Below are 21,217 nucleotides of genomic sequence, written 5' to 3'. Positions count from 1 at the left end.
GATGCCAGTTGGAAACATTAAATTAAAATAAAGTTACGCCTATCTCATTATAGACTATTGTAGTGCAAGAATCACTTGAATGTATAAAACACTCTTTTTATCGTCATATTACATATACATGTATTTGCAATTGGCATTTTATTTCACCTCCGAACACGAGTTTACAAACAAACTTCATCACGATGAAAAATAGTTGAACATAAAAGTACGTTTTGTTGCGTAAAAACTCGAGTTCGTCATTAACGTTATATAGACGCCTAATTCAAGTCAGACGACTTTGTGAAATACATGTACTTACCAAGGTCCTGGCAATCCGTTACAAGGAGTTAGACTCTTCAAAAGCGAGCTTTTAGTTTTTAGAACATGGCCATTTTCCCTTCAGCCAACCCTTTAATTACTGTATTCATATCCACGTAGTACAGAAAAGTGTGGTACTATGAAAAAGTGTGGTACTATGAACTTGTTTCCATAAAATAAGGCCACACTTTTCATAATATAATAATGTAACGTTATTGTACTATGTATTGTACCTCACCGGTGTAAACTGGATGTACTATGTATGTATAACACTTTTTCATGGTACAACACTTTTTATGCACAACTTGTTGGGTCACACACAAAAACCCAATGTCATAAAAGTAACCAACAATTTGATGCTTTCTATAACTGGAAAACAGAACCAGATCTTCAGAAAATAACAAGCTCAGTGCAATATTCAACAGACAAGGGCCGTGCCATCAAACCAAATAAAAGAGTTTGATTCTCTCTACTAGAAAATAGACAGCGCTTCACAAAATAACACCGGTGTTGCCATCAAGCAAACAAAACAATACAGTTTGATTCTGAGCTACTGCAGCTGGAAAACAGTGACATCTCCAGAAAGGAATATATATATGCCGGGAAATTCTATTCTTTCCCGGCAATATGTTCTTTTCCGGGCCTATTCCCGGTTAATGACTTCCCCGTCACCACCCAGATCCCCCCCCCCCCCAACAGCTTACGTCAATGAAAAAAGAACTACAGTTGAACGTCACTGTGCGTGTTTTTTTTGTTTTTTTTTTACGTTAAACTCATTATGTAAACGCCTTATATTCAAGTCAGACGACTCTGTAAAATACACGAACTTACCAAGGTCCTGACAGCAGTAAGACTAAGTACGAGGTTTTAGTGATAAGAACATGGCTACTACCCTCAGCCGATCAGAGCCCTCCAATCACTGTGTTAATATCCACGTAGTACAGAAAAGTGTGGTACTTTGACAAAAGTGTGGTACTATATAGGAAATCATTTGCATACAATAGGGCCACACTTTTATTTATAGTGCAACACTTTTTTTCATAATACAATACTTACTCTGCACCACTGACCATCTCACAATGTGCTAATGCCTAAGGAATTTCATGTAAAGTAATGTGTATGATACAACAGACTTGAGAGAAAACCTACGTAAATACCGCCTACTGAGTTCGTGAGTAGTTTAGACTATAGGGGATATAAGTGTTTGACTGAAGACAAATACTGTACAGCGAAGTGAAAAAAGACATTGTTTGTTAGGTTTGTTTCACAATGATTTATTAGTAGATGATTATAAACAACTGAATCTTGTTAACAAAAATGTTGTGAAACTGAAGAAAAATATTGACAGCAAGCAGATTTATTTTGTCAAATACTCGCGGGTGTAGTTGTGATCTCTCTGTAAACAAATCGCGTGGACCAATCACTGAGCAGGAAAAGTGACCCGACTAGTCATACCTGGTGGCCCCGCAGGTGTCTCACCTTTCAGGAGTACAATAGGGCCTCAGAGAAGTGCAAACAACTCATTCTGAGGCGACCAATTAGCAACTCTAAAGCCGCGTGGTCGGTTACTAAGGAGACCAAAGTTGTTTGACAACGGGGACACGAGAGCGAGACCGGAACAACAAAAAATACTCTGTAGTAAGTTCTCTGGATCCAACATGGCACAGGCAGGTGTATCGCGCCCTGCTTCACAAATGAGCATTGGCTCGCGGGTTGGGCTTACTCTACCAGAGATTCAACACCCGATTTCTCGACTTGGCGACCCCGACAAAATCTCCGTCCGCGGCGTCTCCAGGCAAGGCGGGCGGGATGTGGAAGACGCAGCGCCGAGCAGACCCTTGGCTTCCGAGAAGGACTACACTGCTCACCGGGTCCGTACCGCCGACAAAACTCACCGCGCCAAGAAGGAAGTCCTCCCGCCCATGAAGTATGAATCAATACCCGAAGGAGTCGAAGTGGTGGAAGCATCAGACCCAAACAAAGCTCGTCTACCTGTGTTCGGTGAGTCAAGAAAGTTTCACGTACTTTTCTTCAGGGCGCTTCTGAAATACTGCTTCAATTGACTGACCCGACAACAGGTGGTTGAACCCTCTTTTCATTCAAACTGAAGTCTGTTTTTCAATCAAGTTAGAGTCAAGTTGGAGCCTTTCCTTCTTATGATACTAATAGCCCGATGTGTTTATGGTCAGGCCTTTAAGGATCTATTTCCTCTAAGTTACGAACGTCCATCGCAGTAAAATAAGATTAGAGTAAATTGTCACAACTGATTATGAAACATTTTACGTAATATCACTCTATGCCTCTCCTTGAGGCCACTTCACTTCCCCCAGCTGAATTTATCGCACCTACAAGCACCTTTATACCTCTGAATCACGATTCTTTATAATCGGTTTATACCCTCAATACCCTTCCTACATCACAATGAATCAAGTGTTGTGGACGGCTTATTTGCCGAAGCGTAAACAAACCGCCCGTCTAGTAAACAAATGAATCGTCCATAGACACGTACTATCAGTAAAAATAGCAATGTTTCCAAGACATTTACTCTATACTTATTTGTATACCGAACCCGCAAACAATCAATCTAATTAAAAAGACTTTTATTACTTTGTCGAGGTATTGGGGGGATTCGGTGCCGGCAACACATGTATAGACCTGCGGCCATGTTGTCTTAGATACCATAAACACGCCGCCATTTCTATCCACCGATCCTACTACACCTGTCACAAACCAAAACCTAACTTCAACACACAAGTCCCGTAGACCAGCAATTTACTCTCGTTACACGCAATTTAGTAGCCATTACTGTGTGACTTATGAGTGGTGTTCTTAAAAGCATGTCGCAATCAACAGGTTGCCATAACGTGGAGAGCTTGATATACAATCCAAATGGCGGACTCGAGTGCTGAGAGTGCACTTACACCTGGCCTTATGTATAGTGTTAGCATAAAGTAACCACTAAACCGGATGGCTTGCTATGTCGTGTTGAATAGAGGCAAAAATGGGATTCGTTTCGTACCATATCTTTAACATTTTTACGTAAATTACACTGTTTTTAAACGCAAACAATTTTGTTTATTCTACGCGCATAGCAATCATTTCGCCTTCCTATGCCCTTTAGCCTCTAACTGTGCAAAAGTACATATAACGTTAGCTAACCGATAAGAAACGCCGTGATCGTGACCGGACATTAATGTCCTGTTTAGGACGTGAACTGATTTTAGTCCAATAGATTCCAGAACTATCGGTGTGACGAAACCGGACACGCTTGGTCACACTTTCTCCATTCATTCTCAGACGCCTTGAAAGCTCTTAAATGGGGCACGGGTGTTGTTTTTCAGCTAGAAACAGTCGTCTTTTTAACAGCACTGTTCCTTATGCGGTGCTGTAATTGCATACTTTGCGTTAGATTCCCAATAGACAAAAAATCACATATTTCAAGATCTTACTCGTATCTCTACATGTATTTCATCCCCCACAGCCTAGATTGTACTAACTGCTAATCTCTCGAGAAAATAGAATTATTCGAGTTTCAAAATATTTGGTCGTCTTTTTGTGACTGTTTACTTTATTACAATGCAACTCGAGTGGACACTCTTGGCTTCTTAATCTAAAAAGAATCTTCAAAATCCCTAACTAGCATACAAATGCATACCGATGGTTAAACGTTTTTACTGGTTTGAAGACGATAGGAAGCTATTAATTTGATAAAATTAATCTTAGATTAAGCATTAGGTTGAAATGTAAACCCTAGACGAGAATCTTTCATATTATTCAAACAGGTGTAGCCGAGTAAAATGTAATCTGGATGTTAAAAATATTGTTCATGAGTAGATTTTTTAGAGAGAACATTCTAGCATGACTCAATACTTTTAGAGTGAATGACATTCTGTTTTCTCTATGACGTCTGAACCAAGATAAACATGGATACTGTACATAGATTGAACAAACCTTGCCGCCTGAACAAACATTCTCTACCTTATTCTACCCCTCTCAGGTTGCACAGGCTCAATGAGAATCTCTCTTAAACACATCAATACGAGCATAGTAGACGTTTGGTTTGCGCAGCTCTAAAGATACCAGACAGGAATGAAAGACAAGAGAATAGCGTGACTAGTACGTCGCCAGACACAGAATTACTTCCTTTATATTAACAAAGCAGGACTTCAATCCATATCAATAGCATATTGTCCTCCTATTATTTATACAAAAGTATGGTTTTAAATAAATTACAAAACATGAAATGAGCCATGGGAGAAGTCGACAATAGAACCTTGATGCGTTGTCAGGATGGGTGCTGATTAAATTCTTACACTATTGTACTTTTGCGATATTATGGACACTGTGGAATTCCTCTTTTAGATAAGTCTAAAGCAGTATGGAGCAGAGAGACAGTGTCACTGATATATCAAAATACTACATACCTTGTGTCATTCATTGTCCAGGGAATAAAAAATAGTACATCTCCACTGATTATTAAATCATACATCTACATTTACACCAGTACTAGTTTCAACGGTTGAAAGATATATAGAAAATGTACATAAAACAACTTGCCAAGAAACAAACAACATATTATACAGATGCTCTTTGAGAAGAAACTCCTATCGTTGAAAAACGTTTTTGTCAAAGACAAAATCTTTCTTTTTACGATTGCAAAATTTCATAAATGTTCACTCATCAACAACGTTTATGAACATAATTGCAACAGCAATTATAATATTTCCTGTGATGTTTGCATGCTCAGGTTCCCGGGCAGACATGGCGAGCCGTGCAGACAGCCGTGCGAGTGTGGTCAGTCACGGCAGTGCCAGGAGTGGCGCGCTGTCCCGTCCTTCCACCAGACTCCGGCTGGAGATAGACGAGGTGAGGTTTTCAAACACAGATATGTTTGACACTCACTCACTCACAAGTACTTCCCAAGCAGAGGATCATTCGAAATGTTATATCGTGGCTTATCTTCTGACATGTACAGGTGGACAAATCGTTGTCAGAAAACGGAACATATGAGAATAAGTTCTCAATTTCACACCATTATTCTCATTTTGGAGAGTAACTCACTTGTACATTGCACTACATTTTGTTGTATTATCAGAGTATTTTTGTATGTTACTATGTATAGTTACCACTAACACACACACACATATATATATATATAATTGAGTTTTATACATTTATTTTATGATTATAAACATAATTCTGTATATGTATAAATATAGCCGGTATAACCGCCCTTCGGCGTAACACCAGCTTCGCAGGCACGCGGTGCGGCAATTGTCTTGACCCATTGCTAAATTAGAACTGCCGGGGTCCACCCGTCCCTATCTAGGTCTAGGCTTACACTATGACTGTTTTCACTCTCTCAGCTGGAAATGCTATTGCGTGAGAAGATGAAGGCAGGGTTCTACACCATGAGGCAGGCCTTCAAAGCGAACGATCCCGAAGGGAAGGGGATAGTCTCCAAGGAGGCGCTGCTGCACATTCTGACGTCATTCCTCGGACGTCCGGTCACAACCAAGCAGTTAAATCATCTGCTTGCAAGGTATGTACTTTAATGATTTAAAGTTGGTTATTGTGTCAATTTACTTTATACGACACCTGAAATAGACGTACTATCATAGGGAAATATTTTAAAGGGGCATATTGTAATTTTATGTTAATCCTAATGCCATATTAAGGTATTCAAATACAAAACTTACTCCACTCCACTCGACTCCACTCGACTCTACTCCACCCCATTCCACACTGTATATAAGCAAGAGATTTAGAATTATGAATTGAAGACAGATCGATTTGTACAAAGCTACATTGTGATTAGATTGTTAAGATTCTCAACTAAGAATATTGCCTGTTTCCGTTTTTTTAGGATGGGCCTTGCCAACAAGAGCGTGATCAAGTTTGATGAGTTCTATGCAGTGTTCCGGGAATCCGTGTCTTCAGAGTATCCGCGATGGCTGGATCCTGTCCAACGCCACTTCCAGGACAAGATCACCATGTCATCCGCAGCAGTACACACCCAACTCAAGGAGAAAGCCAAAATGAAGTACGTGATGCAAAGTATGCAGTCACATGCTGCATGACTGGTCTAGATGTCATAAATTTGAAAGACGTCGATCAAGTTTTATTACCAGTGCTGTGAAAAACTACTTGACATTTCTTTCTTTCGAACGTTATAACAACACTACCTATTAGGATTTTCGAAAATTGATGGCTCAAAGTGAACACATGTGAGCGCCCGGTTAGCTCAGTCGGTAGAGCATCAGACTTTTAAGCATCTTGTGGCCATCTGAGGGTCAGGGGTTCAAGTCCCCTATCGGGCGAAGTGTTTTTTTTCTGCACTTATGCTATTTTTTTTATAAAGATGCAAATAATCTGAGTTCCCAGACACATCGTGTACCCACATAAATTAACAATACCATACGATTAGCCAGTACATAATGATAAGTACTAACCTTCGACTGAAATAATAACATTCATTACAGCAATCAAAAATCACCATGGATACTAAAATGACTCAAATATGTAAGCCTTAGTTACTTAATTCATAAATCTTATTCCAGGTTCCTGGATCTTGGCGACCTGATTCCACAGAGCAACCCGGGCGGTTCACTCCGTATCCTTCCGCCAGAGTTCCGCAACATCCTACAGAGAATGGGCTTCTTTCTGGAGGACGACGAGTTCGGCAAGCTGTGGAAAAAGTACTTTTTTCTTCCTTTGTCTTCAAGAATAATCTTAGAATGATAGTCATTTTCACTTACATTGAACGATTCTTAAGGCTTGGCTGTTACATGTATGTTTATTTGATTGTTTGTTTACGCCTTTATCTTGACCATTGAAGTCATGTTGGTGGGAGACAGACACCAAAGCAGTACACATAAGTAGGACACTTTGCATTTACGAAATTTCTAGATGAATTATCATGAGTATTGGGACCAGCGAACAATCCACAATCAACAGTTTGTTACAATATGTGTTATTTGGTGTTCTTTTCATACTCAGCGAAAACGTTTGCAAATCTAATCATTCGCCATTTTCCTCTTTTCCCAAGGTATGATCCAGACGACCTTGGTGTTATCAAGGGTGATTACCTGATGAAGAAACTCGGCATCACCTTCAGAGAGAGCACGGCGAGCACCAAGAGATCCCCCCGGGAGGAGACCGATGTAAGCCTGCCGCCCACCCCCGCACCGGACGGTGCTCCTGCGCCCCAACCGTCCAAAAGTCCCGTCCCTGCAGAAGAGAAAGCAGGCACACCTCGTGAGTTGTTATATTCGAAGTTTTTCTCACTTCCCTCTTATCTAAAAATGCAAATAACTGGAGGATTTTTTCCACGTTTTGCGTTGGTCTTCATAAGGATTTTGACCCATTATCCCGACCCGCACTGGCCTGCGGGATGTGTGACGTCAGAAGTGTGTCAAAGGTATCCGGAAGTCGATACCTGCCGCCATCCCGGCCTCTTTAGCGAAGGAAGCCCGACATTCAATTGCTTCGTGTCATTTAACTTTATCAACTTTTTTTCAATAGCACCGTCAACAAGAAGGTCCATTACGAAAGCAGACGTCGAACGGAAGATATCACTTGACATTGAGAACTGGCTGAAGAACAAGTTCAGAGAAGGCTTCAAGAACATGAAGACCGAATTTGCCAAGTACGATCCTAAGAAGGAAGGAAAGGTAAATATAAGGAAACGTTGGACTAACCTTTCATTCAAATGATTGGTTAAAAAGCACCTACATACTTATCGAGGAATGAGCAATCCGTGGCTTTTGTTGCGTCACTTGTTACAGATAGAACACATGACTCAATAAGCGAGCATGAAATGTCAAAGAAAGTTTGTGTTGTTTCCCGTAATGTCGAGATTTAGGCAAGCGCTGTTTCCGACATCTCTATCATCATATTGTGTTTTTTTCCTTCTGACGGCACGATCCCAGTCATTTATTTCATATCATATCTATTTTACAATCATTTTAGGTGAGCCGAGAACATTTCAGTAAGGTTCTGGCTAAGTTCGGGCTGCAGCTGAAGGAAGATGCACAGCTGGACCAGTTCTTCGCACGTGTCGGGCTCGGCCCGAGCGACAGTCTGTCCTACCGGTACTTCCTACAGCGTTATCAGGACCGCAGCGAGGCGGGCATGCCTCACCAGATCCTGTCTGACGAGAAACACAGGTTCGTGAAACAACTTACTCTCAATAATTCCTCATTATTAAACTACAATCTATTATTTTAGGCAGACTTTTTGTAGCTACGTAAATACATTAGGGCAGTGAAGGATATTGAAGTTAGCACAAGGTTTTATCTTGCAGAATGACCCCTATATCGATACATTTTCACAGTATATCCGTAGAAATATTCCTATAGGCAGACAAATATTTGAAGGATGCAATCATTTTATAACAAGAAATCAGTGTCACCTGGGGAGTCCGCTGCTTGGATAAGAAAATGCCCGACTCAGTACTGAGTAATTATGTACTAAGGAGTTCCCTAAATGTTGCTAATCAGTACGTGTATCTGTTTTGTGATGACAGATTCAACCGAAGTGAAGGAGCGGGTAGTATAGCAGCCTACTCTACAGCCACAGGCGCAGAGGCCAAGCTGATGAACATGTTCCAGTCCGAGTTCCTGGCTCTACTTGGGACATTCCAGTAAGTAATTAAAATATAACACCATGTGAACATCGGAATCAACAGACTCTGTTACTACCTTTTATTCAATGTAGTAGAATTCACAGTTCAAACATGGGTATATATTTCATGTCAGTTGCTTTCACAAATGAGGTTATGTTTGCGATAGAGTTTTGTTAGTGGCTTTGGGCCTTTTGCCTCCAGGTTTTAAGTACAACATTGCTCAAAAGTTTGGATATGTGTAGAATAACTATATAAATTGAACGTTCGGTTGGCGGCCCTATATTTCACAACACTGGAACTTCAGATTTTACCCTCTCATGTTATGAACATGTAATGGCCACGATTTTGAAGTGGTGTTAAGCTAGGATTTGGAAACTAGGCTTTGTTTCCCCTGTCAGTTTTCGTTGAACTGCAACCATTTAGTTGTTGTTGACTTTAAGTCTTAGATAAATGATGAGATAATCTAAAACTTCTTGTTTATAATCACAGCAAAATCGACAAGAGAGGAACTGACCTGATCACACAACAAGAGTTCCGAGCGGCGATTGAGAGCAGGTTTGGCATCGAGGTGTCGGATCAGGACTTCGAAATCCTACTGGACAGGGTTCCGCTCAACAACGATGGGCTGGTCAAATATCCCGAGTTTATGGCGCAGTTTGACACCAGGTGTGTAGGACATGGCATCGACATTGTATTCATTTTTTTGTGATAATAAGACACATGCACAACATATGGGCCACAGGCCGGCCTAGGAAGAATAGCTAACAGAAATGCCAATTGTAGAACCACATTCAGTCAATTGTAAAGTGAATTCTAACATTTGAATTAGAAAGCTGTTCTTAATTTGTGCTTTTTTTTAATGTGACTAATTTGTATTTTACAGAGGGGCGGCACCAAGCCTGTTCGACGCAAAATCCACGAAAACTGCAGTCAGCAAAAAGAAGCCAAAAGAAGAAAAGAAGCCCAAGATGCCAGACCCGATAGAGGTTGAGTACGAGAAGGGAAGAACTGCTGAACAGGTGAGACTACTCTTAGCCTAATGTTTCGCATCACAAACTAACCACGATGGTCAATACGCCCCGGATTACTTGAATGCAAAATATGTTTACATCTACAATCCTCAGCTAACATGTAAAGGAATGGCTCTTTGGCCGTGTAAGAATGGTGGAGTCATAATGAGTTAACAGTGTGCTAACAGATTCCTTTTTTCCGGCCACAGCTCTTTGTGGTTATCAAGAGGCTGATTACTGAACGGTTTCACGATGTGGAAGAGGCTTTTTACGAGCTGGACGAGAACAACACCAAACGTCTGACCCAGGACATGATGTACGATCTGGTCAATAGGTAAGCAGTGCTCCAATCACCTATTTCACGTGACATTTTGGACACATCAAGTTAGCAATTAGTCAAGAGTGCTAGGAAGTTTGTACTGTTCGTATTCTTTGCTACAGAGTTTATAAATGTAGCTTCAAAACTTGTCTAATGCAGGGTCTAATGCAAAGGTTTTATTACTACAGATTCAACCTCCACCCGAAAATCACACGGGGCGAGGTACGGCGACTGTGGGACACTTTCATCACAAACGTGGACAAGACGCTCGACTATCTCCAGTTCGTCCGCCATTTTGGCTACTCGGCCAAATCTGCCTCCTTCCCCAACGCTAAGATCTCTCCACCCAAACGTGGCGACAACGACTGCATGATCCGGTCCAGGAAACTCAACTGCGCCGCCGACATGCTGGAGGACAACCTCCGGGCAAAGGTTGGTAGATTATCATCCCTAAAATGCATTGCTGTCGTCTTATCATCAACTGACACGTGTGTCACTTGCATTGTGTAAAGAAATTGAGGTGTGTGCTATTCAAAATGAGAAGTTCAAAGTGTAGACTAGCAAACGGAACGAAGTCATGGATTTGACTTTACTTTCTTCCTGTGTTTCTATTTCTTTCTCCCTGTCTCTTTCTCTATCTCCGTCTGTGTTCATCCCTCTCCCTCTTTCTTTATCTCTTTATCTACGTACCTCCTTTGTGTTTTCTTCATTCCCAAGGAACATTGTTGTCATAAATCTCCAATGCTGAAATAGGACAGGTTAGATCGCAACACAATATAGAGATAAAGTGCGCTATATTTCGCAAATATTTAAATAGTTTCATTTCTACAATCTGCTCCCAGGTTGACTACATGTGGGACGAACTGCGGAAGGAGTTTCTGGAGATGGACGTGTACCACACCGGGTTCGTGACCCGGGAGGAGTTTCACGACGTGCTGACCGAGCTGTGCGTGCAGCTGTCTGAGTACGAGAAGCACGTGCTGGCCGACAAGTTCGCCACCAGGGGAGACGGAAGGTAATTAAACGTCTTTTTCTTCGGTGTACACTTTCTTTAGATTTACTTACAAATGTTTCCTTGATATTCCCAATCTCCTTCTGCTTTTAGCCCTTCAACTCTCAGCCAGAAGACTTGGACATTAACTATCAATAGGAGCCACCTGGCACTCAGGATTCAATCATCACGGCCTCTAACACGTTTGTAACAGAACGTTCCCTGTAAATAATCTTTCCATGTTTGTGCTTATCCATGAATCAACAGGATTAGAATGTCTCCAATTCCCTTCAGACGTGTTAGCCATCGAGCTCCCAGGGGCCTGACCACTAGTAGTGTAGCTAGAAGGGTGGCTTAGTCATGCTAATGTATGACACAACACTAAGCTTGTGTTTGTTTGTAATCCACAGAGTGTCGTACATTGAGTTCCTGAAGCCGTTCGCCCTCCGGAAGACCACGTTCCGACACGGCAACAACATGCTGAACCTGCTGCAGCACCCCCAGGCTGAGCTTCCCATGAAGGACGTGGTGGATGATCCGAACAAGGGGCTGGGAGGCATCACAGCCAGACTACGGCAAAAGGTATCTCCAAGTTTTAACATTACCGAATACCACTTTTTCATTCATGTGAGCATGGTGAGATCATTGATGGTATAAAAATAAATCTTATAAATGCTCTAGAGGAATATCGTTTATAGAGAAGTGTATTTGTACGTTTTGTATGTTTGATTTGCCCATACAATATATCTGCTGCAGATTTTCCAACAAAAAGTTATCAATTGCCTTCTTCGTCTTTCAAGCTTTGGTCTAGATAAGAGAAGAGAACATGAAGATCCTTGATGTCTCATTTAAGGGTAATATACAAGAAATACCACGTGGCATGACTTGCAGACTACGAGTTGGGGGAAATAATGAATTATGCACATGTTCAATATGTTTGTTTGCAAAAGAGGCTATTTTACAGCATAGTCACTTATAGATAAAAGATTATGAAATGTAGCGATGATAACCATAAGCTTATGTTAATGTCAAATTTAACAAAAATCTACTGTTCTTAAACAGCTCGCGGGAGATTGGAAGTACCTTCGCCGCGCCTTTAAGAAACTGGACAGCGACAACACCGGGTACCTGTCCCTGCCGGAGTTCCGGTCAGTCCTGCGGCTCAGCAACCTCATCCTGGACGAGGACGAAGTCTACCACGTCATGTCCAAGTTCGACGAAAACATGGAGGGGAAGATCCCGTACAACAGGTTCCTCGAAGATACGTTGAGAAGGAAGCTGGACTCGCCCAGAAAATCAGTGTCTCCAAGGAAGTCCACGGCTTAGATAGAAGAGGTTCCGCTCCTATGGCCTCGCCAAAAAATCAAGAGATGTAATCTCACTGAACAAGTAATCACATATAGAATGAAGCTATTTTATCCAATTCTATAATAAGAGAAAAAGCGTAAACCATATCTCATCAGTTATGCTGTAAAAATCCTTCAGGTTTTTGTCCAATACGCAAATGAGATTAATATGTTTTAACTGTTCAAAGTCTCTTGAATATTTTGTCCATCTTATGTAGTTTAGCAAAGATTTTAACATAACATAAACAATAGTGTAAGGATTTTAAACAGTTATATTTTGATACTGAATTTTAAGTATTGATTTTATTTCTCTTTGTTCTATTTTATAAGGCATCATGTGGAATGAATTTGAAATTCTTGTCACCTTTGTACAGTATTCATAACGTTATATATTTAGTTTCTACATCATATTCTCTGTATTACTAAATGTGACAGTCCGACTTCTTAATCTATAAACTTCTTAACTTGCCATTGGCGATACTCAGTGTTCTCCTCGCCATATGCTTTCGAACAGACTTGTACACTATTATCTATATGATTATCTGACGACAGTGTACACTACGAAATGAGTTAAGAGTTTTAATTTTTTGTAACTACAGTTATATCATGTGTTACAGATTTTATATGTATTGTTAGACATTGCTTCTTTAAGCTGTAAGAATCATGCTAAGGTAATAGTTTGTGTAATATTTCTAAGGGTGAATTAAGCTCTGCACCATTATAAGCATTTAGCTGCGTATACTTTGACTAGAAAACGACAGTTTGAGTCTTTGAGTGACACTATAGGTTCCGTCCTATTCATCCATGAGGCATGAATGCTGCTATTAGTATTGAACAGAACAGACAAGTCCTTTTGTGGTGAAGGAATGTGTAAATAAATGACGCTGTGTATGCAATTTATCTGTAGAAGTGTTTTAATCATTCCATAGGCGTTTTCACACACTTTGGGACTGCTTTTCTCTGAAGGTAGTTTATTTCATTGTGTGTTCTCTTTGGGACTCAAACTCAGATTAGTAGTTTGTTTCTAAACCGTCCAATTCTGGCGAGTTCGAAGACCTGGAAGTTTGCAAATATTGAGTAGTTTTTGGCACGTCTGTAATATTCTGTGCGTGTTCCAAACGAATATCAGAACAAGAAGTAGGCGAAGTGCCTTGCGAGCGGAGTCCTTCTGGTCTTGACAGACAAGAAGAGTTTGCGTAGCTCCGCCGAAGTCTTGCATCACCATGCACATCACCGCCCCTGTCACTCTGCAAGAATCCGATAGGAGACGCTCCTGAAAGGGCAGCTTTGTACTGCAGGTAATTCATGAGATGGTTGTGCCCACTGACGTCAGGTGTATTAACGCCACCTGTACCAATACTGCCGAAGTAGTTGTGGACGTCCCTCATACAGTTGCCGTACCCCATGTGATAGACGGCGCGCGCGTAGCTTGTGGTCCAATATTGTGCACCTTGATTTGATATAGGGAAATAAGAAAATAGATTCAGTATACTGCAGCGCCATCGAATGAATTATTGCAGAATAGTAGAGCGCCTCTCAACAGCTGTTACAGCGTTATCACGAATTTGTCACACGATATTCAGTGAACCCATGAAGTGACAATGCTGATATGTCTATATAAACTCAATGAATAATCGATCGGGGATAACCGGGTCGGTAGCCGGCTTATTTCTTTCAAATCAGTTCCAACTTGTGTGAAAAGTAGAAAAAACTGTAGACGAATTTTAACAGAGAGAAAACACTATACCTGGCGAAGAAGACACTATACCTGAACCTAACACTTTGTTTTGCCATAACAGTGACGACAAGCGTGATTTCATCAACTGAAAAAGCCTTACCACAAATATGTCTTGCATGTCGACGTTCTTCTTGTAGATAACGAACATATTCAACAGTCATTTCTAGGATTTCCGCCTTTTCAAGTTTTCCACAAGCCTAGAAACAAAATAATACATATTAGATATTCACAATCACTATCACTCGAATGTAAACCGAACTTCTTGTCGACGAAGGTATTTAAGTGAATAGAACATGTGTTCACCATATGCCTATCTCAGACTATAACCATAAACTTGATTAAACACTTATAAAATGGCTTTATTGCTACTATGCGTTCGTTCATCATTAAAGGGATGTTGATATCAGCGCAAACAGGCCGAAGTTTTAGTTGGAACACTTCGTGCAATGATGTTTGATGATCTGTGTGGCGTCTGTACGAGTGCCATTGTATTAATTGACTTATTACTGTTGCCTTACAATTGTACCATGTACAAATGTTGTGCAATAAAGTTCATTCATTCTGTTTAAGTCCACTCCACCTGTCTGGCGTAGGCCCTGGGTACGGACTGGCTGAGTTCCACCAAACAACGGTTGATCCTGTCGCGTCGCCGCTTTTCGATAACTTTGTGAGATGTCGGAGTCTGTCAACCACACAAGATTATTAAAATGAAAACCAATAATTGAAAATAAAATCAAGTAATAACGTTCCCATTCTGGAATACACACATTTTACGTTTTGTTTTGTACATGTGTTGTATATTCTGTCAAGTGTTTTGGTTCATAAAATTAGGCACTCGTATAGCCAGAGTGCGTCACCACTGTGTACATCAATGCCTGGAGAGACAAACATAAACAATAGCTGCGGTGATTGAATCAGGTAACATAAGTTGCCATCGAGTTAGAAATAGAGTTGCACACCACCATGAGCTACATACACTAGACATCACACACTTTTATCATAAAATGCCTAAAACCAAGATAACCTGATAATGGTATTTTACCTGTCTTTGCCGTCTTCCCGAGCTCATTTTTGATATAAAAGATTAAATACACAAATAGAAAAAAAAACGTGGCTGCCACGCGTCTACACTTGAAATGATATATTTTTCAGATCCCTTCGAGGCATAGACATTAAGTCCTTGGCACGCTCGATCGAACATAATCCCCCTACTATAAAGGATGTGACAACGACAGATGAGCACGATTTGATAGGTGGAGTGAAGTTAATCTAGCGGTAAAAAAGCTGATGAAAAACTGACAGATGCGACAGCTTGCGTCTGGAGACTTCCTAATTACAAGGATTCTATTCCGCCTTAAGTACTAACAAAATTCAAAGAGCATGGCCTGCAGTAACTATATTAAAATCCATTCAGATCGGTGTTATAGGGCTTAAAAGGAACTCGCATGTCGAGTCTGCGAGCTTTAAATGAAATTTTCGGCAGTAATATTATACGCCTAGTATTCTCCCGCTCGAAGGGGCAGTTGTAAAGGTCGGCCTCTCTTTGTATGTCCCATCCCTATCCGATGTGAGGGAGTGAATTTTAGACAAAACCTCGAGCTCAACAATGACGGCCCGCATTTGACATTGACTGATATGCCGCGAGGATGATGATGATGATGAGAAGTATAGATGTTTGACGCGAACGCCCCTGATCATGCACGGGGCCGCCAGCTTTACCTCCCCTCGGACATGACGATTACACGACTATCTAAACTTTTCAGTCGTGTCCAAACCAGGGCGCGAACCCTAACCGCTGGGCCCACACTGCGAGAACATATCACAGAGATTACAGAACGTGACTAACAGCCTGATGACCTTATCTACAGAATCTCATTAAGTATCCGGCCTGGCCTCTGTCCAGGTGCGCTAAGGTCGTATCCTGGGCGTAACATTCATTAAAGAGTTACATTTTAACTCAGGATTTACAAGTTGTACTCCCACGGTGCCATAAATACACAGTGCCCTGTACACAAACGTACGGTGGCGACTACTGTCACGGTGTGAGTTTTGTTTATTAAGTAACAGGCTTGTGGAAAAACGCCTTGTTTGAGAGAAATCTCCCTAAAGGGCTTCTTATTACACAATCTGTGTTTCGAAACGTTGTAATCTGCCAACAGACGTAAGACAAGAATGCCGGGAAGTACGATTTTGCTTTTGGCGTTGGCAGTGACGGTGTTATTTTTGTCAGGTAGGCCGTGCGTTTACAATTACTCCCACCTACATTTGTTGTTGAGAATTCAACTTAAGTTAAGTCACATGCCAGATGTTATGACATTATCTTCTTTTTCTTATTCGGGCTTTTCTGAGGTTCTCAAGTAATTCGTATAAAACTAGATGGGCCACTCTGAAAGGTTACTTTGCATTCATGGGCCCGATCAAGTATAAAATGTAACGTTACATGTAGTTACGTAACCATGCGAGCACCGCTACTGTATTTGTATTGTAAAGATCAAAAGCCTAGAGAAGTTTTCACTTTGACTACGACATTGAATTTTTCATGAATTTTTTTTTTAAGTTCTCAACAGCAAGCAACCTACTGACAAATTTTGTAATGCAGTAAAACAGTTAAACTATCCCACGACTATAATCAACCATGCAATTTTGCCGCAGAGTACCATGTCTAATTCAATTGTGTCGAGCATCGATCCATCTGATCTGTATGTTTGATGAACATGTATGAAACTTTCCCCTAGTATTTTCGCAGCAGTGTGTTGCTGACGGAACTGAAAGACAGACAATGTGCGTATACTGTATACAGGAACAAGAAAACAGAAACTAACTGAAGTATTAAAACTATGTTTACATGAAAACGCGTTCCTTTATGTTATGGCCAACCTTTCTGTTACCAAAACAAGAACCGTTATTGAAGGATGTTTGAGTAAAAACATAATTCTTAATCCGAGTGCAGAACATGTTATACGGATAAAATAGGTGCAAAAACAACTCATAGATCCATGTTCATGTACAACAACCAAGACTATTTTTCTATGCTTCTTACATATCCAAGTCCCACATCCGTATATGTTTGTTAATGTATATATATAGTGTACTTCAAAATCGTACTTTATTATTGTTATACCTAAATTGAAGATAACAAAAGATACTTAGTAAGTCGTGTTTTCTCCTAGCACGTAGAGACATGAGAGACTTGACGAGACGCTGTGCTCATTAATCTCTTCTTCATGTAATATTATTTGGTCGGTTTGTTTTAGCACTCAAACTATGCAAGTGGTAGTAATAAAGTCACATGTAAAACGTTCTTTCAACATTGGCGCAGTACGTTCTTTGTCTGTGCCACCTCCCACTTAACCTTGTGACACTGAGGTCAACTTACACAAGGTCAAAAGTTTGTTTTGTCTCTTCGTTTGCGCATGCCTATCAGCTTTTTCTGGCCCTTACTGACGAGGAATGGTTTGAAAATTTTTCGGAGAACATTAACAGACGTACGCGTTTTGAGCCGAAATATTTCTAGGCACACGCTTACTACAAAGTTAGCTACTAATTTCTCGTTTGTTTTATTTCTATGCTCATTTTTCTGATTAGTGGACGCACAGACCACTTCAGGCACGTCCCCTGCCGTGACATTTGGAATAACAACGTCTAACGCCATTACTGCATCAACTTCCACTGCAATGGTTGCCTCGGCAACCGTTCCCATAGCGACAAGTGACACGCCGTCAACAACTGATGGAGTTACAACTACGTCAGTCTCAACGCCTTTGAATACAGCGACCTCTACGGCTACAACAACCGAAGGTGGCACAGCCGCCCGAAGTACTACTTTTTCCTCAAACATGATTGGCACGTCCACCACTCACCATCCTGGCACCTCTCCAGGCATTGACACCACCGCTCCCCCAGGGGGCGCCACTGCACCGGGCACGACTCCAAATATGCCTGTAATGGCTTCTACCCTTCAGTCTACATTTGTTAACTCTCTCCAAGTTGAGACGAAAGTCGATCAGGTGAGACAGATTTCTTCACCTCGCTCGACCTCTCTTCAGTTCACTGCTGGATCGCTTAAGTGCATGCGGATCGGTAGTTAATTTACCTCAAGAGAGTTTCAAAATATCTGACAAGAATAATGAGCCTGCTCGAAACTTCAACCTGTCAATACACATTCCTCAGGCTTTAGCTTAATTGGTCAATTCATATTATTCAAAACTACCCTAGCCCGTAAGTTATGACAAAGGTAACGCATGGTAGAAAGTCGAATTCTTCCTAAATAGGCATATAGAAAATGTGTATTCATGCATTTTCAGTGGGACGAAGTTGAACGGGCTCTGTTCCAAGCAGTTGTAACGTATGGCACAAACCGGTACTGCAGCCAAGGGGGCGCTTCCTGCTTCGGTCTCGGCAGCGTCACAATCACGTAAGCGATTTCATTAGTCGAACAGGTATTGTTTTATGCTATTTGATTAGTCGAATAGGCATTGTTTTATTTTATATTCGGTTAATGATTGCTCGAGATTTTTACGAAAAATTGTAATGGAAAAATTGTTCAAATGGGGGAATTAAGATGCTTGTGCGCTAAAAATGCACATTGTGGAACTAACATTATTCATATGTACGTGTGGCGTCTTCTCCGAAACTATAACGTCATGCAGTCAAACATTGATTCAGAAACCACTCAAGGGACGGATGAGAGATAATAGTTGCTTAGGACAGGTGGTTGATTAAGACAGGGTTGGGGTAACTATGTTAAATTGACGGGACTGTTTTAATGTGGCCTAAGGTTGGGTGCATGTGGTTGCTCGATCAGGTTTGAATGTACATTATGTCCCTTGTTATGATAACGTTTAAATGTATCTAAATTTAACGTTTAATCTTAATGCTACTAAAGGTCAGAAGACGTGATGATCCTTGGAACACCCGTTACAAGCCGTGGCACAACCACCTTCCGTTTCTTCATCCGCCTACCGACCTCTTCACCAGGAGCCATGATCGTACCACTACAACTTGACGACCTGACTGAAATTATAAAAGAAATCAGCAGTAGGCTGATCGGTGCTCTTGCAGACCCAAACTTAACCATTCGGTATGTCTACTTGTATTCCAGCACGATTATTTATCAGGGCCAATACAATACAGAGTACAATAAAACGTGAACGTAGTTGAAACGTTATTTAGTCACTGTTAGTGTACCGAAAGTACATTACAATAGTATTAAGTATATGCCTAACAAGCACACAGACAGTATAAATGGGTTGGCGGAATAGCCTGTCCAATCATTAAACGTCTGATCCTGCCTCACAGCGTAATAGTCAGGAATGTAGAGGCACCATATGTGTAGATTTGCACAGAATGACAGAAACTATAGAACAGCACAATGCTTTCAGAAGTTCGGAAATAGATGCGATGCTAATCACAAGACGTCATGCTAGACACATTTGTTTTTCTAACAGCTTTTCAGTTCATCGGGTTTACAACTTATGATTCTAAAATTATCGACCCATATCTCTCCTCCCTCATTGCAGATCATCTGCCAATGTGGACCCCATCGTGACTCCCTCCTATACCGTCACTCGCCCGCCTGATGAGGGGTTCGAGCCCTGGGTCATAGCTTTCGTCGTCACCATGGCTCTGATCGTAGTTCTTGGTGTGGCCTGGTTTGCCTACAGCAAAATCAAAGCAAGGTAGGTTAAAACCTGTTTATAAGGTCTCAGACTGGAGTTTCAAATAGCTATAAAAGGCTGAGAGGTTTGACCTGACAGTTATGGGGTACCATGGAGATTGGAGAAGATAAGATTTCTAGAATTATTTCGACAATCTTTATACGAGAAAAAAATAAGCAAAATAAGCATTATTTACTATACATTTGAAATAAGGGAATTAGAAAAACTAAAGGAGTGGCAAGAAGTTGAAAGCATTCTGAAAACTGCAGTGAGATAAGGCTTCACTCCTGCAGCGTCGCCAAAAATTAAGTTGACCCACGAGGATGATTTCTCTTCCTTACAGGAGAAACAAACAGATGGCAGACTTCGAGATGGAGAGGAATGGCGACGGTAGCAGGGAAGATCTTTCGTTGTAAAGCTCGACGAACAGAAATGTTTCATAAAGTTAACCAACCATTTTATCAGGTTTTGTTGTGTGTGAGAATTTAGGTATATTGATATAAAATGGACGAATTTCAGTTAAGCGAAGATGAATATTTCAACAATAACCTCAACTTTTATCAAAATTTTTATAGCGGTAATAATTCTGATGTAGAATGGTTTAATTACCTCCATGAAATGTCATGGAGGTTATATTTTCTGTTATGTGTCTCTGTCTGTGTACAAGATTACTCAAGAACGGCTGGATGGATTGATTTCATACTTGTTGTTTTGGTGGGGTGTGATGAAAGCTCGAATCGATGAGATTTGGGGCGCCGTATCTGTCGTTATAATCAATGTAATAATATCAGAAATCACCCCTATATCTGCGATATATTGGAACAGGCGTCGTGCTTTAAGTGTTTGTTAATGGGCTTAGCTCCAAGCAGATGGTGAGGTGATTTGTATGACAGCTGTTTAGGGAACCCCGAGTTTTTTAATATGATAATTAGTTTTATTTATGTCTGCTTAGGATATCATGGAGATGTGAAGCGTAAGTATAATTGTAAGAAGTTGAGGTACATTTAACGGTAATGCTTAACAGGTATGGATGTCTCACATACTGTACTGCTGATTTGAGTGACATGGTTATTGAAATGCCATTAGGTCCTCTCATCTGGGTTGGGTGTCATGGGCGATACAGATGTTCTGATTTTGTTACGATAAGGGACAGTTGTTAGTTGTCTCTTTCGTAGCCAATTACTTGTTTTTTAGCAGACGGGGTTGGCGCCAAGTATTCATCTTACAGTTGGT

The 21,217-nt window shown here is 40.9% G+C and overlaps 2 protein-coding genes, 1 long non-coding RNA gene and 1 other non-coding gene across 4 annotated transcripts; 3 read left to right on the top strand and 1 right to left on the bottom strand.

The window, feature by feature from the left end:
* The first annotated feature begins 1,877 nt into the window (after positions 1-1,877).
* Positions 1,878-13,489, top strand: LOC118411367 (EF-hand calcium-binding domain-containing protein 6-like). Its single transcript, XM_035813609.1, has 16 exons — positions 1,878-2,298; positions 5,045-5,163; positions 5,664-5,839; positions 6,164-6,340; positions 6,858-6,995; positions 7,346-7,554; positions 7,822-7,970; positions 8,269-8,465; positions 8,825-8,941; positions 9,413-9,589; positions 9,807-9,942; positions 10,143-10,267; positions 10,441-10,684; positions 11,095-11,267; positions 11,654-11,825; positions 12,306-13,489. Exons 1-16 carry the CDS (start codon positions 1,956-1,958, stop codon positions 12,567-12,569), a joined length of 2,916 nt encoding a protein of 971 aa, XP_035669502.1. The 5' UTR covers positions 1,878-1,955; the 3' UTR covers positions 12,570-13,489.
* On the top strand, positions 6,531-6,617 carry Trnak-uuu. Its single transcript is given in 2 exon segments — positions 6,531-6,567; positions 6,582-6,617. It is a non-coding gene; the product is annotated as a tRNA-Lys (tRNA).
* A 956-nt stretch (positions 13,490-14,445) lies between the features above and the next one.
* LOC118412680 lies at positions 14,446-16,057 on the bottom strand. Its single transcript, XR_004830806.1, has 3 exons — positions 15,370-16,057; positions 14,908-15,009; positions 14,446-14,524 (listed from the first exon to the last, which is right to left on the bottom strand). It is a non-coding gene; the product is annotated as an uncharacterized LOC118412680 (long non-coding RNA).
* Positions 16,058-16,325: 268 nt separating this feature from the next.
* On the top strand, positions 16,326-20,685 carry LOC118410723 (mucin-3A-like). The gene is made up of 6 exons (XM_035812494.1): positions 16,326-16,557; positions 17,913-18,334; positions 18,632-18,741; positions 19,213-19,407; positions 19,847-20,005; positions 20,328-20,685. The coding sequence occupies exons 1-6, from the start codon at positions 16,500-16,502 to the stop codon at positions 20,398-20,400; spliced, it is 1,017 nt and encodes a 338-aa protein (XP_035668387.1). The 5' UTR covers positions 16,326-16,499; the 3' UTR covers positions 20,401-20,685.
* Positions 20,686-21,217: the final 532 nt, after the last annotated feature.

This window comes from Branchiostoma floridae, chromosome 3 (assembly GCF_000003815.2).
Source record: "Branchiostoma floridae strain S238N-H82 chromosome 3, Bfl_VNyyK, whole genome shotgun sequence".
NCBI lineage: Eukaryota > Metazoa > Chordata > Leptocardii > Amphioxiformes > Branchiostomatidae > Branchiostoma > Branchiostoma floridae.
The sequence above is the reverse complement of the archived record's forward strand: the minus strand, read 5'-3'. Positions and strand labels throughout refer to the sequence as shown.